Source organism: Eucalyptus grandis, chromosome 3 (genome assembly GCF_016545825.1).
Source record: "Eucalyptus grandis isolate ANBG69807.140 chromosome 3, ASM1654582v1, whole genome shotgun sequence".
NCBI classification, from domain to species: Eukaryota; Viridiplantae; Streptophyta; class Magnoliopsida; order Myrtales; family Myrtaceae; genus Eucalyptus; species Eucalyptus grandis.
In genome coordinates this window covers 60,902,487-60,920,645 of record NC_052614.1, presented here as the reverse complement: position 1 = coordinate 60,920,645, position 18,159 = coordinate 60,902,487, and the positions used below count along the sequence as shown (strand labels likewise).

At 37.9% G+C, this 18,159-nt stretch overlaps 1 protein-coding gene across 1 annotated transcript; it reads right to left on the bottom strand.

The window, feature by feature from the left end:
• Nucleotides 1-12,511: 12,511 nt before the first annotated feature.
• Nucleotides 12,512-17,118, bottom strand: LOC108958759 (ankyrin repeat-containing protein ITN1-like). Its single transcript, XM_039308701.1, has 3 exons — nucleotides 16,927-17,118; nucleotides 15,361-15,814; nucleotides 12,512-13,311 (listed from the first exon to the last, which is right to left on the bottom strand). Exons 2-3 carry the CDS (start codon nucleotides 15,463-15,465, stop codon nucleotides 12,688-12,690), a joined length of 729 nt encoding a protein of 242 aa, XP_039164635.1. The 5' UTR covers nucleotides 15,466-15,814; nucleotides 16,927-17,118; the 3' UTR covers nucleotides 12,512-12,687.
• Between the last annotated feature and the right edge of the window lie 1,041 nt (nucleotides 17,119-18,159).

The window sequence follows — 18,159 nt, the reverse complement described above, 5'->3', positions numbered from 1 at the left end:
GATTCAGATCCACCCTAGCTCGTCCTACTTTGAAATTCGAACCATCTTTCGCCTCAATTTTGACATCCAGAACCGGACCAATATCACAAACTGCTTTACTTATCAACTGCTCTGTACACCTTTCTAAAGGTAGGCCAACAACTTGTACCCAGAAAGCACATGTGTTAAAATTGTTGCAATGTAAGGGTGTATTAGGGATCCATGGTTTGAGAATAATCAGATGGTTAGAGAATGACCAAGGGCCATTTTCTAAGATACGCTGCTTTGCTCCTTCCGACTGAAACTTGAAGACATAAAGACCTGCTTCTCTTTGTGAAATGTCAACGTGGTCTAAGCGCCAAACCTTTTTCATCGTACTTTGAAAAGCAGGGAAATTTATAGGGGAGTTGGCAATAATTTTCCCTATAAGTATCAACTTAAATTCATCAAGCTTCTCTGCAGGAGGTTCGTTGTCCCACACGTCAATTTGCTAAGAAGACCATAGTCGGCCCAAACGATTGCATAATGCAGCTAGCCGAGCCTCCTCGTCCTTATCCGCAGTATCCATGCGGTACAGAAGTCGTCAAAAGGTAACCCAAAGTAAATCAATAGCTAGAGGGAGCGCATGCAGAGCATCGAACCGATTGAATGTGGGTTCTGTGCTAAACATGCAAGCGAAACAGCCAGGGAAACGGTCGAAACAGCGTACGAGTAAGAGTAGAGAAGACAATTGACAGAAGAACAGGACCAAGGAAAGGCGATTCAAAGGTAAGACTCAGAATTGAAAGCGAAAAGGATGATATCAGAAGAAAAGGTGACGATACTTCGAGAGGCGAAGGTGACAATCCTAAACAAGAGAGCCATAAAGAGATCCCGCGAGAACTCCAGCTGATAAAGAAAAGCTCGATTGGTGGAAATCGTAAAGCTGGGGTTAGGGTTTAGAAAGAAGATGAAAGCAGAACTACCATTGAGACATAGGATCGCGGGTTCAGATGGGTTCATGGGAGGGGCCAATCGTATCTATCTCCACCCGGCCCCTTTTGCAAGGCAGGAAAATTCTCCCCATCATATGGTACTTAATCAGTATTTCAAGCTTAATATTGGTTTTTTAATGAAGTGATTTATATATCCACATGTACGAGTATGTTGTTATTTGTCAGTATTTGCAACAAATTCTTTCATATCTTTGTAAAATTTTGTGGAGCTGCCACCAACTATTTTAACCTAAAAACTAAAACCGATAGATGAATGCATTCCTTTAATATTTTAATACTCCTGTAAGTTAGATTTTGGTCTAATACTAAAGAGTAGAAATATATACTGGAGGAGGCAAATAAGGGATTTGGAAGAATTTGAATTCAAAACTTCCTATTTTGATACCTATTAAATTTTGGAGGAGCATAGTAAACTATTTTTAAGACATATGCTGTCACATTAATGTGTCGGTTATTATTTAAATATTCTAATAACTTGTGTTTCTCACATGGTAGAAATTCTTAAATTGGAGTTTATGGTTTCATACACATACTCGTGTTCTTTTATTCTTTATATTTTGTAATGAAGATACTACTCTTGAATATTTGGACATTCTATAGTCTAATTACAACTACTACTTTTTTATATATTACAAAACAGCTTAATACAATATCGACAAGGTATATAATCTATTATAAAGTCCCTTCTGAGAAAACAGATTGATTCGAGTCTTCTGCCGGCAACTCACTTCACGGAGGTGCTTTGTCATCGCTCCTTTTTCCCCGATGATATCCACACATACAGTGGCACCTCCCGTAATCGTCGAATTGGCCTCGAATAGCCACCGTATTACTCTGCTCTACAAGACATTTCTTTATTGGTAGATGACTGGACACGAATAAATCACATTATATTTAACTTTTTCGATCGTTTGAACAAAACAAATTGCTATACAAGACATTTCTTTAGTGAAAACTTTTCAGACAACGATATAGCTTCCTTAATTTAACATTTCACATATAAAATGTAGCTGATAACTTATTTGTATGAGAAAATTTTTTATTCCTTCTCCTATGATTAGTTTGAAATTATATAAATATCTTGAAAGACACCAACATTTTTAGGAAATTAATTTTCAAATAATTCATTTTTCATGAAATAAATAGAACCTAAAAGTATTGAAACAATGGTCACCTCATATTGGACCATTATACTTCTGAATTCTTTGGTCACAACACTAGAGGCTCACGAAACTAGAACAGAAAAAATGAAGTGAGGAAATCTGGCCGACTAGTACTTGGCATCAATGAACAGCACATCACTGGCACAATTACACAAACCAGGACATACGAACAGCAAGCACGAACGGAATAGACATAATTCGCAACACAACACATCAGCACGAACACAGACAGTGAGCGCATCAGCAACTCAATGCATACGAAGATGAGCCAATCAGTAACACTGCCCACCCAGAATGCATATACGATGACTAGAGCAGCAGCTCAATGCTCTTGCAGCATGCACTCAGTATCCAAGCTATTAGCATTCGTTCAATATGCTTGCAATTTCAACACATACAGAGAACAAACCTGCAATATTTTTTCATAATGTCTTTGCAATTGGGCACAATAAACATAGACCAACATATTGTGAAGCATAAGAAGTAAATGTGCTCGGATCAATTCATTTTCGTTCAAGATGCCCTGTCTAAGTTCTGGAATACTTAGTTATCAGATTCACCTGATGTACACACTGGATATGCATCTAATCCGAGAATTTCAATAGCAAATCCTAAAACGAATAGCTACTAAATTCTGAAATGAAAGGAAACGAAATACAAGTAAAGTGTATGCAACAAAACTAATGTATCGATCAAGCAAGGGGAAGCTCTCAAGCAGAATCTGAATCGAAACACACACTGATCTAGTTCAGGAATTTTATCAAACAGGTGGTAGATATTTCTGTCAAAGGATCTAGATGCAGAAATAAGGGAGAGATATTATCACAAAGAGGCAACGCAGCATGCTGAAAGTCATCAGGAAAGCCTCAAACGCGACCAGGTTTCACGCTGGTGAAATTGAGTACTCAGTCTTTACCTTCAACAGAAACAGAGTATGTGGATTTACCTTGACGAAGAGTAATAGCTAACTGCGATTGGTAATCAAATGAGAGGAGTGAAGCTTCAGGAATTGTAGCACCAAATACTGGAACAGGCTAAAGGGGGGAGAAGGATAATCAAGCACTTCGATGAAGTTCGCTAGAAAACGGAAGCGAACAGAGCACTTCCCGTGGCTGCAAAGCTGGTAGTGTTGGGGAAGTGGCCTGCGACGACAATTGGTGACAGAGAGAGAGGTAAGGATGCATAGAGGAAATCGAGAGAGAATTACAACTGAATATGAGAATTCCTTCCCTCTACTCGCTGCTTTATTCTCTGAGGTTCAAATGCAAAGAGACCATGGTGGTCCGCGACTGGAGACGAGCAGCGGCTACTGGTGGAGTGGAGGGGGCTGACTATGAAGAGGGAATGGTGACCTAGAAGCTGCTGGAAAATGATGACGCGAGATAGAATTCGCTGAGCTCTGTGTATGTGTGTCGTCTCTGTTCTATTCTACCCCGCCGAATGCAGACGTGCATAAGATATGAATATGTGGAAGCGAGGCTGATGGGCCCAAATTTTATTTAGTATTTTTTTTATTATTTTCTCATACTTTTTATTTTTACAAAAAAATGTGTGTTCTATTTGCCGACAAAAATTCAGGCATCAACAAAAGGGTTTTTATTTGTGTACTTCTCAAATGGAAAACTTATGAGGAAAATGTTTTTATATTGACAGGAAAAGAGATTCATTCAATTAGAGATGGAGAAGTAACGTGAGCGACAAGTAATATTATGTACTCGTTGGTTTATTGGTGGTGTATTGCTCCAGTGTAGTTAAGTAAATTTGCAAGATAGAACTTATAAACATTCCCGTATGGATTGGACCTTCTTTGCCACTTCTAAGATAAGTTATAAATATGCTCAACAGTTGTTTAGTCTCTATCATCTACATATACAAATTAGTTGCAACCATTAATTTCAATATGGCCCCAGTGGGGTCATCCCAATGCACACGCACCCAAGCAGCACAGAGGTCCTCATCATCCTCCGAGGGCAGATCTGTGCCGGGTTCATCTCGTCATGGGCAAACACCATCTGCTTGAAGAACCTCAACTAAGGGGATAGCATTCCCACGGGGGCTATTGCACTTCAATTGAATGTTGGTAAAGGTCCAGCACTTGCCACAGATTAGCTTCAGCAGTCCAAGCCCTAGGCTTTGCTCTGTTCGCCAATAATTTTCCTTTTGAGTTGGTGGAGGCCACCACTTTCCTTGATGCCCAGGCTAAGAAGCTAAAGGAAAAGTGGCTAATTTCATTTTCATCGAGAATCCATCCATTAACAATCACCACCTTTTCAAGCCTCTTCATTGTTATTTTATTTTTGGGTGAAGTATGAATATGATAGCAAAATGCTACATCGTAAATTGCATAGGCAAGCTGATTTATAGATATTTAATTTGGAATTAATGCCACCATAGTCTGACTATCCACTATCTACAAGTAGCATTTCTCCTGTCTGCAGGCCGATTGTGATAATTTAAATTTTCGGAAGTTCAAATCATCGAAATACAAGCATTGAGACGCTCAGTATAGTTGGAAGCAAAATCGTCCAAGATTTATGGCCAAGAAGAGAACGTTTTGCATGGCAAGTGTTTATAATGCTTGATAATTAAAAATAAACTGGGAAAATAATGCCAACCTCCTACGGCTTTGCATCTATGAGTGCATGCGTGAGGGTGAGAGTGGCAAACGAGGGCCGGCGAGGCAACATGATGATGGTGCCCTCGCCCAACCATCGGAAAATGGCCCGGCATCCCTTATCAAGCCAAGGCACAATAGAGAGAGGCAAGCAAGGATCTAACTCGCAACCATCGTGGCCGCCGGCAGGGCGCCTTTCTTTGGCAGTACACATTCCTCACTCTCTGTGCAACCACGCTATTGAGTGCGCGATGTTCTGAGCCAGACAAGGGTCCAGCCACCCTCAGCAATGGCATAGGGTGGCAACGTGACATATGGTGAGAATTTGACTATCATTCTTTTAATATAAAAGCCAACATGAACATGAAAAAAAAAATATAATCTAAAAATCCAATCGATAATGAGAGTTTAAGGACGATATCAAGTGATCGGTAGAGATCAAGGAAGAAAGAGAGAGGACCTATTCTGATTTCGCTTCTCTCTTTTTCTTGTCTTTTTTTTTTTTTTTTTTTTTTGTATTATAATTAGGATCAATGGAAAACATCTCCCCACTCAGAATCAATTTGCCAAGTATGGGTTCGAAAATTAGTTAAGTTTGGATTTCTAGATGGTAGAGGTTGATCCAAGTTCGCTTTTAGCTATGTGAGATAGTTAGCAAAGACGCGCAAGTCCTTCTCTAACTTTCCCTCATTAATTATCCTTGTTGGGGACCATTAATATCTCACTGTTTTGGTAGTACACCATCTCTACATTATAAAGTAAATCCGATACTATTCTCACTTTTTGCCTGAAATTTCCAAAAATAGCCATAATTGACAATTAATGAACAATAACCATGTACTTTAAATAATGGTTAAATTGGTAATTGACAACGATCCACATAAAAATTATGTTATCACAAAAATCTCTACCATAGATTAAAACTTAAATTCAAGCTTTGCCATCCTCGGACAATTTAAATATTGATTTGTTTAGTAAGGCCAGTAGCTCTTCTTCTTCCTTTATTAACCTTTTTCCTTTCTTCTGTCTTTATGGTTCCGTTAATGAACGCCCTCACAAATTCTATGTGACTGCTTACGTGGACAACAGGAGGCAACGGATTGTGATGTGGGCTAAAGTGAAAGCGAATGACGCCGTTTTAGGCGAAACGATGCCGTTTTGGTTGCCAAATTATCTGACGCGGCCGAAGTAACAAGAACGACCACAGGAATCGATCTGGGCTTTAGGGTTTATACTGATTGATTCTGTCTCTCCAGGAAGCTCGATGCGTTGCTGAAGCTCGATTTTGTTCAGACCTCATTTGTCGGATGAAGGCGATTTGGGGAGGCGATCGCTGGTGTTTTGGCCAAGAGGCTCTATTTTCGGATCCTCTCTTTTCGCCGTTCAAGAGCTTGCTCTTCTCGTTCAAACCTTTATTCATCCATTCTTAAAGTTCCAGAAGCTCATCCCACGCCTCAGTGACTGCCATGGAAGCGCTGGTTTCACCTACAACTTCCCTTGCAGAGACGGACTGGCAGCTCCCTGTTTGGCGTTTTTCCTTGATTTGAGTCTTCGGCTAGTTACTCACTTCACGACAGCGCGGTATTGCTCTGCTCTGTTCCACTCTGTTTCTGCGTCGCTGCTGTGGTTCGTCCTGTTGTTGCAAGTATAAAACGCCCAACTTGCCAGCATCGCCTATTGCTCTAAACTAAACATTCGCTGGGATGGAAAGCAAAAGCCAAACCAAATCTGGAGAGAAACAGTAGATACGAGTGAAAGATAACACAAAGAAAACAGGGAGAGTGGCAGCCATGAAAATTCGTCATCGCTTGCCGTTTACGAAACCCCGCAAGAATCTCCGTTTCGTCTGAGCCTGAGATGGGTGGTCGTGGCAGTAGGAGTGCCAATCGAGGTATTCTACCGTGAACATTCATCGGCCGTCGATAAATTCGCTGTTTGTTCGTTGCCACTGTGGATTACCAGGCCAAGAAAGTTGCGCTGTCCAGTCAAGCCAAATCGCGTCTTGTTATTTTGGAGCCTCTAAGATCGCGCACTCGCCTCCATGGCGGGCGGTCGACATTAACTCGTTTCAATACCATCAGGGCGTTTCTATTCCAATTGAGTTTCAAAGTCTATCACATGTCCGGATTTCTGGTTAGCCGAAGTTAAAGAGAACGCCAGAAATCACAGATGATGTAACGACCGACATTTCACTGCCGCTACCAGCGAAGTCACAGGCTCAGTTTCCGTGCATGTCGAAATCCCAGAACAATAAGTTCGCGGACCCTTCCTTCTTCAGGTCCTATCGAAACCTATAGACTCTGTGTGATTTCACCTTACTATCACTCCATGAATTGCTGGTAGATTTTATCATAATCTTTTTCAGCTGCACGTAAAGTTGCATCGACAAAACCAGTGAGTTTTACTCGATAAAATAGTGGGTATAAGTTCCTGACATGGGATTGAATCATGGACCGAGAGCACTTGCGGACGATTTGATTCAGCAGTAGAGAACGCAACGCACTATCAAGAGACCTTGGCTGAAAGCATATCCAATAGAGAAGAAATGACGGAGGGGATGATCCGTTCACTTCCCCCGTCTCTCTTGAGAGGGTCGCGACACTATCTCCAAGGAGGTCGTGTGGCTCCTGGCGCTGAATACTTGCTTCATGTCTACTCTTCCGTACTTCTTTCCCTCATCGGCTTCGTTGGTAGATTCGGTCAGATGTCTTGTGTCTATTTGCTGCGCCGATATCCTCACTTAGCTAAAGGAGAGATTGGGATCCAGCGCTAAGGGATCCCTATTGAGCGCTGGATCCCTATTGAGAGCATTGTCACTTTCTCAGCGGAGCTAGGCTCAACCTCTGGGAGAGACCGCTATGCAAATTTCAGCACTTCCACCGATTTTCCACTCGAATGCATTTGATACGGACGACTCATAAGATCATACACGTTCGCCTGCTCTTTTTCTATCTGAAGGATCTTGCCAGAGAGCATTTATATATTTATATAATTTTGATCACCTTAGGTTCACTCTTTTCCCAGTTCAGCGCCTAGGTTGCTCACGCTAATAATACTTGCGAATGAGGTGCTATTTGGTCTTTTCACTCTTCTCTTGATAAGTAGTTATATCATGAATATGGAATATCAGCGCATACAGCGTGAGTATAAATTTTCTTTTTCACAAACGGCCTCATCCACCATTGATTTAAGAATTTTAACCACTTATTATCTTCAATAACAATCAAAATCAATAGTGTATAAAGCCGTATGTGGAAAAAATTTCTTTTATCTGTCAGTGTCTACTATAATTACTGTATTTGTATTTATAATTTATTAGCTGGAACAGAAAATATTACTGCCTGTGAATTACGGGTGGCAATGGGATTGGGCAGGTGCACGATTGCCAAGCGGATGCAGGGAATTGCATCCTGGCTCCACTATTATTAGAGATGCCCTACCATCTGCCCATGTCCCGCACAGGGACATCTATGAACTCCATCCGCAACCCTGAGGAAGATACGGATTTCCCTGTTGCACTTGCCCCACTTGATAATAACTTCAAGATTAAAAATTATTTCTTCAACAAGCCTCTCAAAAAATTTTGCAAGTTGAAAAAATCATTTATGCGAAAAAACGAATTTGGGATTCTTAGATCCTTTAGAATATAATTTAGCTTGAAAATTTGCCGTGATAAATTGATGAGAAAAGGGAATGAAGTATTGGAAGTATTCATGTTATATTAAAATCTATGTTGAAAATAAGAAACTTTTATCACTAAAGTAATACAACTTATGTAATGGAACAAAGTTACTACTAGAAATCTCCACCATTTAGACACAGGATCGCAGTTCTAGACGGGTTCATGGGGAGGGGCCAATCATATCTATACCCACCCCGCCCCATATGCAAGGCAGGAAAATTCTCCCAATTATATGGTACTTAATCAGTATTTCGAGCTTAGTCTTATTTTTTAATGAGGTGATTTATTTATCTACATGTATGAGTATGTTGTTATACGTCAATATTTGCAACAAATTCTTTTATACCCTTGTAAAATTTTGTGGAACTACTACCGACAATTTTAATATTAAAACTTAAATTGATAAATGAATGCTCCCTTCAATATTCTAATATTCCTCCTCACTCGTAAATTAGAGTTTGGCCTAAGACTAAAGAGTAGAAATAAAAAAATAGGGAAGGCAAATAAGGAATTGGGAAGAATTTTAATTTAGGGCTTCCTATTTTGATACCGCATTAAATTTTGCGGAAGCATGGTAAATTATTCTGAAAACTTATGTTGCTAGACTATTGTGTGATTGTTATTTAAATATTCTAATAACTTGTGTTTCCCACGTAAATTGGAGTTTATGGTCTCATTTACATCCTCGTGTTATTTATATTTTGTAATAAAGAAAATACTTTTGAATATTTGGGCATTCTATAGCCTAATTACAAGTACTAACTTTTTTTATATTACAAAACAGCTTAATATAATACCGACTAGGTGTATAATCTATTATACAGTCCCTTCAGAGAAAACAGATCGATTGTTGGGAAAATAGACTATACAATGAAGATATTTATGATATTTGCATGATGCGACTCTTTGCTGTTTTGCTGTCCGTGTATGCTTATGTGAGTTTGTATGTATGCGTGCATGCACGCTTGCATGTATGTATGTATAATATTGTCTAATTTTGGTTTATGAGTAAGTAAATTCTATTTCCTCGACCAATAATTTGTTTTCATTTTTAACAATTTTGACCTTTAATTACTTAGATATATAATTGCTCTACTAGCTTAGCATCCAAAAAGAACCATTTTCAGTGCACTAGAAAATATAGGAAGTAATACGCTTTTATGCTTGTAATCGATGTTATAAGTTTGTTTCTATTTTTTTTTTGGTAAGATTGTTTCTACTTTCTTCATTATTGAGTTCCTCAAAAATCTATAGGAAAGTTTATAACAAAAAAAGTTTCAAACATGTTTTTAGCATTAAAGAAATTAAATTCTATTACTATACTTATTAATACTTTCCTATTTAAGCACGAGTCGTGTGGCTACTATACTGACTCCCCGCGTAAACGTTAACCAGTGGTCTTGTGACTCTTGCCAACTTTCTTTGGTCGCTATTATCACCGAAAATTGAAAAAAAAAAAAAAAACCGACATAATTATTTATTTACATAGTATTTGTCAACAAAAGATGTTTACTATACAGCACATACATATCTCTGCAATGTACTTCATTTCTTTATTGGTAAGATGAGTGGCTATGAATAAATCATATTGTAATTTTTCTTTTTCGATTGTTTGAATAAAAAAATTTTGGTAGGCAAGACATTCATTTGGTGAAAACTTTTCAGAAATGACATCATTTTCTTAAATTAAAATTTCACCTATGTAATGTAGCATCTATTTTGTATTCCTTCTCCTATGAATAGTTTAAAAATTATATAAATCTCTTGAGAGAGACACCAAAATTTTTAAGAAAATGATTTTCACATCATTGATTTTTCATGAAATAAATAGAATTTAAAAAGCATCTCAACAATGGTCTCCTTATGCTGGGCCATTACAACTCTGAATTCTTCGGTCACGACACTAGGCTCCAATAATAGAACAGAAAAAAATGAATGAGGAAATCTGGACAGCAAGTTCTTGGCATCAACGAACAGCACATCAATGAGACAAATACACATACCAGGACATACGAACAGCAAGCACGCACAGAATAGACATTATCCGTAACACAACACATCCGTAGGAACACAAGACAGTGAGCACATCAGCAACTCTACGCATACGAAGATGAACCAATCAGTAACACTGCCCACCCAAAATGAATGTGTATACGATGACTAGAGTAGCAGCTCAATGCTCTTACAGCATGCACTCAGTATTCAAGATATTAGCATTCGCTCAATTCGCTTGCAATTTCAACAGGTACATTGAACTAACCAGCAACATTCTCATAATGTGTTCGCCATTCGACACAACAAACATGGATCGGCATATAGAGAAGCATAAGAAATGAACATGCATGGGTCAATCCATTTTCGTTCAAGATACCCTCGGTCTAAGTTCTGGAATTCTCAGTTATCAGATTCATCTCATTTACACACTAAATACATGGAAAGCTCTCAGTCAGAATCTAAATAGAAACACACACCAATCTAGTTCAGGAATTTTATCAAACAGGGGGTAGACACTTGGACCAACGGATCTAGATGATGAAAAAAGAGAGAGGTCGCATCCAAACTTATCACAAAGGCTAGAACGCGACCGGATTTCACGTTGGTGGAATCGAGCACTCGGTCCCTACCTTCAGCAGAAACGGAGCATGCAAATTACCTTGATGAAGAGTAATAGCTGACCGCAATTGGTGACAAAATCAGAGGAGTGAAGCTCAGGAGTTGTAGCACGGAAGACTCGATGTGCATCAAACGTGTCAAGGGGCTGCGGTTTGAGTGGCTGTTTGACTAGAAGTTCATAAAATTTCAATGCAAGTACCATTTTAATGCATTCTTAGATTTCTGCAATTCTCATGCCTTTGGAAAGCCCAGGATTCATAGTAGTCAGGTATAAGTTTTGTTCAGTTTAGATCCTTTGGTTTCAAGTTAACCTTGTGTTATCCTTGAAAAGATGGCTATGTTCGTCGGAGACGCACAAGGATGTCGGGTGAATGATGTCTTATTGGAAAGTTTACAATAAACCTAGATACACTGGAAGTTTTAGGGTGAGATTTCAATGTGAGTTTAATGTGTGTATATAGATCACGTGAGGTTGATTCACGTGGTACCCTCATGTGCCAGTTCTAAGTAGTGATTTGTTTTTGATAGCCAGCTTAGCAAACCTCTAATGCTAGCTCATATCTAATCGTAGCAGATATCTAATTCTGCAGATCTAATTCTTATGCATAGTTTGATAATAATTTTCTACCGATTTACAAAAAATAAGTGTTTAAACTACTTAGTTATTTATCTATCTATAATTAGATGAATGATCAAAGATATATGATAGGCTATAATTCCATGTGCCTCACAATTTATGTGGACAAAGTCATGTATCTGGTATATTTCCAATTTTACAGTTCCTAAGAATAAAGTCGTTAATATGGTATAATGTCTATCATCGGCATCCTTTATATAGATTATTTTGATTATCAAACCGCTCATCTGAAGAGCATCTATAAAGAAAAATCAAATGCTCAAAAAGCTTTTTCAAGTTGAAGATTGTATTACATGATTGCATGTATTTTTTTAAAAAAATGTTTAAAAGTAATTGCTTGTGTATACCTAGATTCTATTATGAAAGATCTAAATGTAACTAATGAATGATCAGAGATTTATGGTAGGTTTAATTCCATCTATTTCACAATTAATATAAACAAAGTCTTATAATTGGTATGATTCCAATTACGTTATAGTTCAAAAGAATGAAGTCTACATTTGGTATAATTCTTATCAATGAAATTTTGTATATGTAAATTTTTTTCTATAATAATTGTTCATCTCTAATTCCATGATGAAAGTTGTATTGTATGATTGCACGTATGTTTGAGATAATTGTTTACAAAGATTATATTTTGAAATACCTGGAGGCTGAATGTTTAAGCTCATGGAAAAAATTCCTGCATCTAAATTATAAAACATAAGGCTAAAAAAAATAATTTTCAAAAGGTTATATTCCATAATTGAGCATATTTTGGTACTGGATGCTAAACAAAAATTGTTTATGCATGTGCAGATTCAATTTTGAAGTATCTATAAGCAGCAATTTTGAATTGATCAAATCATTCTATAAATAGATCTTTGGTAACAAGGTAGAGAAACATAATGCATAGTAATTGTTCAAATACTTAGAGGAAATACATTCAGTAGTGCACTGCCCTGCTACAAACAAGAAACTATAATGAAGACATACACCCACAAATCAAATTCACTAACCACTGATCATTTCAGTATATTTGACTCCATCCAAATGCTCTCGGCACGAAAGATGCTGCGTCCATAAGTGGATTTAAACATTAGGAATAGCAGGGGAAGTTGTAGTACTACGAATAAAGCCACGGGGAGAGAGGCCAGCAAAGTAATTGGAATGACAACCCACTCCAGCCTCTTATTAAGCACAATTGTGAGAGTTGCAGCAAAGGCCACCAGCATGAAAGCCAAGGAGAGGAAGAGAAAACAAAGGCCAAAAATGATCCTCTTAGGCAACGATTCAAGAAAATCTTGCATCTCATATCGCGAAGTTAAGATGGCTAGGAATAACAAGATGGCTGTTACGGATGAGAATAAACCTAAACCATCCGAAATTGCAAAAAGAAGGAGAGAGTCCTGTCCTAACAACAAGGGCACTCCAGTAATGCCGTTATTGTCTCCAGGCATAGTGAAAGCAGCAGCAAACAATACAGTGCCAATTAAAGTCGAGACGAGCATACATGAATTTGCTGTGTCTTTCATCCACTTCTCTCCATTCTTACGCAACTCTTCGTGCTCACTCACAAATATTTTCCAATATTTTTTGCTGTCACTTATGAAGGTTCTTACATCAGGGATAATCCACGATTCCACAGCCTTTGCATACAAATCACAAACATGAGTTACAATAAGTGGATTAATTATTGAAAATTTCAAGAAAGAGCTTACAAAGGAACATCTCAAGGATATTAAGATTTATTCTACACTTTGCAGAATTGGTTACGGGTTAAGTCCATCTTTGCTGGAAAAATTCCAAGTGTCACCTTCTTCTAAGCTTTGAAATATCATCAAATAATATAGGAAAAATTACACGGATAGTCTCTGAACTTTAGACAAATATGCAATGTGGCTCATCAACTCTATCTCATGTGCAATGCAGTTCCTTAATTATTCAATGTGGTCTCCAAACTTTTGATAAATGTTCAATCTAATCCCTAGATTATATGAAAAGGTTCATTATTATCATTATATTAATTTAAGTTCAGGGACAACATTTTATTTTATTCTTGGTCAGTACGGGGAAAACATTAAATAAGCCGAAAGTTCCGGGACCACATTGGACAATTCAAGGATTACACTGTACGTTGGGATAAAATTTAGGAGCCACATTAAACAAATTAAAAGTTTAGGGATCACATTGAATATTTGACCAAAATTTAGGAATCATTTGTGTCATTTTCCCAATAATATATGTATGGAAATCACTATATATACTTTTAGAAGTCTCATCCAATTTGGGGTCTTCTCGAGGAATATACGGAAAAAAAGTTGAGAGCTAGTCAAGAAATCCGAGAACGAGTCTTCTAGTACTTCTATGTGCCTTATTAGGTCCTAACCGTTGTATATTGTTTCTAGAGTCATTTGAGCGAGAGCGGCCAGCAAGAGTAGTCGCATTCGAAGCGACCTGACGAGGGTCCCCAAACCTTGCCGGTGACAAAAGGGCGTGGCCCCTTCTTGTTCCTCTTCGATAATCTCTCTCTCTCTGTATTCTGACTTTAAAAAAAAAAAAAAACTTTAGACTTTTTATTTTTAGTTTTCGAGATTTAGCGCCTATATTGTGCCACAGCAGTGCCCCTTGTTCAAACATATAATAAATTAATAAAGACGCCACATAGACGTTTTGTCCATAAAAAATCGACAGAGCTAAAGGGAGGGCTAATAACGTGAAGTATAGTGTCAAGCTTAGGACGTATTAAGCATGAATTCAAAGCTTTAGGACTTACATAATTTTCCAAAGCTCTTATTTAGTGACAAGAAGGAATAGAGAGTTTAAAAGGGTAAATATATTATAAAAGCTTCATGATATCATTTTTTTGTAGACAATGGTTTGCATGAGTAAATTTTAGTTAATAGATAAACGAACTGATGAAGAGTGTTCTTGGATTAATAGCTATTCAAATGAAAATAGTGGCCATAAATGAACTTAGCTAAAATTTTTATGGAAAAAGAGGAGATTCAATTCAAATTACTTTGATCAAATAATTATCCATCTACATACATTTAATTATATATGAACTATAATCTTCAATACAAAATATGATACAACAGAACAAGCAAAGCTATTGTGAAAATCCCCAAATTGCATCATGGCAGACACCTATATAAGAGTTGGTCAAATTTTAAGAAAGAGTCACTTGGATTAGATTAAGTGGTGGATTGTAGTTATATTAGTAAAATTAAAATGCAATTTAATTATGATTAGTCTCAATCATCTTTCAATGCCCCAATTTCTCTAATCGGTCTCCCTTTTTTTTTTTCTGTAAATTGTTTTAAGGATCTATCGTTGTTTCTCAACTCACCTCATTGTGGAATTTAAAGTTCTATGTACCAAGTCTTGGCTTCAACGGCAAAAGAGTTTCTTCTTCTCGTTGTGGTCTTGGATTCAATTCATATTGGAAGCATTTTAGGAGTAAAGTTATGAATGCACTAGACTGATTTTAAGCAGTCCGCTTGTAAAATCACCTAGGAAGGTAGACCTTGTGGTGCATAAAACCTTGGCCAAATATCGCCCGATTGCTATAATAAAAACGTTCTTTGTATATTCTCAAGACTATCTAAATAAAGTTCTAGCTATCATATTTTAAGAGACCTGTCAAGAAGATATAATATTTATCATATTAAATTCATGAAAAGAAAGATATTTACCTTAAACCACTCGAGTTCACTTTGCATTTGAAAAGCCGCTACGGCAACATCAGTTAAGATGTCCAAATGAGCAACTGAATTTGCTACTGCGAGTATCATAGCCATTGATTCATTCCGTGTAGGCGCTGGAACTAATGACAACTCATTGGTTGGTTGGTTGGTTTTACGTTCAAAAAGAATCTAAGAGTCCTTTCTTGGCTAAACTTCACAGCATGTGTCGCCAACCTCTCACCACTATGAGAGATCCAAATAAGCTCCGGGAAAGTACGAATACAGAACTTCACGACTTCACTAATTCCCTTGGTTGTAGCATGATACAGCAGGTCTCTCTCTTGGAAAAAAATGGCAATCTCGGTAGTTCTCATAGCAGAGATCGCAACGCAACACTGTTTTGCCAACTGAACTGCTCCCACATGTCTCAACTTCAACTCGTGAATCCTCTTGATAATAGGAGCTACAAAATGTCCAAAACAAAAAATAAAATAAAAATGAAAAACAAAGGGACGACAATTGGATTAATAAAAAGTTCTCGAGCTCTGGGTCCCAAGTTTTACACCAAATTGCATCTAACAAAGGTTTACTAATTGTCATAATTTCCCACATTTAGAGCTTGGGGTGGCGGGTGATTGGGAAAACGATCTCATTCTCTTTCTTTTTTCTTATCTTTTAGGAAAGCTATTTTGATCTTCTTCTTTTTCTCCTTTGGATTCAGTCCTCAATTGCCATGTGAGTTTTAGTAATTGCTGGTGCAAAGTGCAAAAAAAAGGTATGAAATCATTTTTGGCATTCTCCAAGAAAAGGTTTGTGTCATGTCTAGATGAAAAAAATAATTGGATGTGAAGAAAGTAGGAAGTGAGTAGAGGGTAACTGAAGAAAGTCTTCCTTGAAGTTCAAACGAGGCTTAATAATGTTAATCATAAGTAACAGAATATAATTATAAGACTTAACCTGGTAGAACAACTCTGAAAGTAACCAGGCTAATGATATTTGTGTGGCTAGCGTAAATCACAGTAGTCTTTGATTTATTTTAGAAAATATAATTCAAATATGCATAGCAATTAGTAATAAACAAATCATATTAATCGTGCATTGTATTGTCATTTATGCTCAGAACAAACGCAAAATCTTTTTCTTTCTCCATTCTATCATCTCTAACAAAGTCAACTTCCACACGAGGCCACATAATGGTAAGTGACGTTCTTGTTTACTTGTTACACATAAATGACGTAGGGAGCAGAGTTAAATTGACTAGATTCTAAAATAACTTTTAATCTGATAAAAATACGCAACAACTTCTGCTTTTTGTTTTTGTTCTTTGACAAATATAGAAGAGTTAGGGACAGGGCTAAACGGTATTTCAGGTAAATACAAAAGTTGGGTGAAGATGATTTAGTTCAGGAATTTTATCAAACCGGTGGTAGACATTTCGGCCAAAGGATATAGATGCAGAAATAAGAGAGGTCGTATCCCGACTTATAGAATAGTCTCGAACGCAACTGGATTTCATACTGGTGAAATCGAGTACTCGGTCCCTACCTTCAGCTGAAACAGAGTATGCGGATTTACCTTGAGGAAGAGTAATAGCTGACCGCGATTGGTGATCCAATCAGAGGAGTTGTAGCACGAAAGACTGGAACTGGCCAAAAGAGGGAGAAGGAGGATCCAGCCCTTTGATGACGTTGGCCAGAAAATAGGGAAGCTGGTGACGTTGGGGAAGTGGCCTGCGACGACAATCGGTGACAGACGGGGTAAGGATGCATAGAGGAAATCGAGAGAATCACAACTAAACATGAGAATTCCTTCCCTGTACTCTCTGCCTTTATTCTCTGCGGTTCAAATGCGAAGAGACTACGGTGTTCGGCGATCGGAGACGAGTGGGGGGGCTACCGGTGGAGTGGAGGTGGCCGAGTAGGAAGAGAGAATGGCGACCTAGAAGCTCCTGGAAATTGATGATGCGAGAAAGAATTTGCTGAGTTCCGCCTACGTGCGTTCTCTCTGTTCTATTCTACCCCGCCGATTGCATATATGTATAAGATATGTACACGTGGACGCGACGCTGCAGTGAGATGGGCCGAAATTTTATTTAGTATTTTTTTTATTTTCATATAATTCTTATTTTTACAAAAATTCATGTTTGATTTGCCGAATAAAATTCAGATGTCAACAAAAGAATGACTTTTATTTGTGTTTTTCTCAAATGAAAAATTTATGAGAAAACTATTTTCGTATTGGCAGGAGGAGAGATTCATTCAATTGGAGATAATGAAGCATCATGGGTGACAAGCAATTTCATGTACTCATTGGTTTATTACTGGTGTAGTGCTCTATTGTAGTTGAGTAAACTAGCAAAATAGAACTTATAAACATTCTAGTGTAGATTGAACATTCTTTGCCACTTTTAAGATTAAGGTGTAAATATGCTCAGCGGCTATATAGTCACTATCATCTACATATACAGATTGGTTGTAACCACTAATTTCAATACGGCCCCCCAGGGTCATCTCGATGCACACGCACCTAGGCGGCCCGGAGGTCCTCATCATCCTCTGAGGTTAGATATGTGTCGGGTTCATCTCGTCGTCGGTAAACATCATCTGCTTGAAGAACCTCAACAGAGGGAATAGCATGATTTTCCTTCGGGGGCTATTGCACCTCCAATTGAATGCTGGCACATGTCCAGCTCTTGCCACGGTCAGCTTCAGCAGTCTGAGGCTTGGGCTTCAAATCGGACTTTGCTCTGTTCGCTAATGATCTGTCTTCTGGCTAAGTGGCTAATTTCATTTTAGAAGAGATATCATC

Excerpts from the sequence above, each read along its gene's own strand:
- LOC108958759 (XM_039308701.1), bottom strand. The coding sequence starts at position 15,465 with ATGGCTATGATACTCGCAGTAGCAAATTCAGTTGCTCATTTGGACATC. Across the intron at positions 13,312-15,360 it reads GTGAACTCGAGTGGTTTAAG|GCTGTGGAATCGTGGATTAT; the intron begins GTAAATATCTTT and ends TTGTATGCAAAG.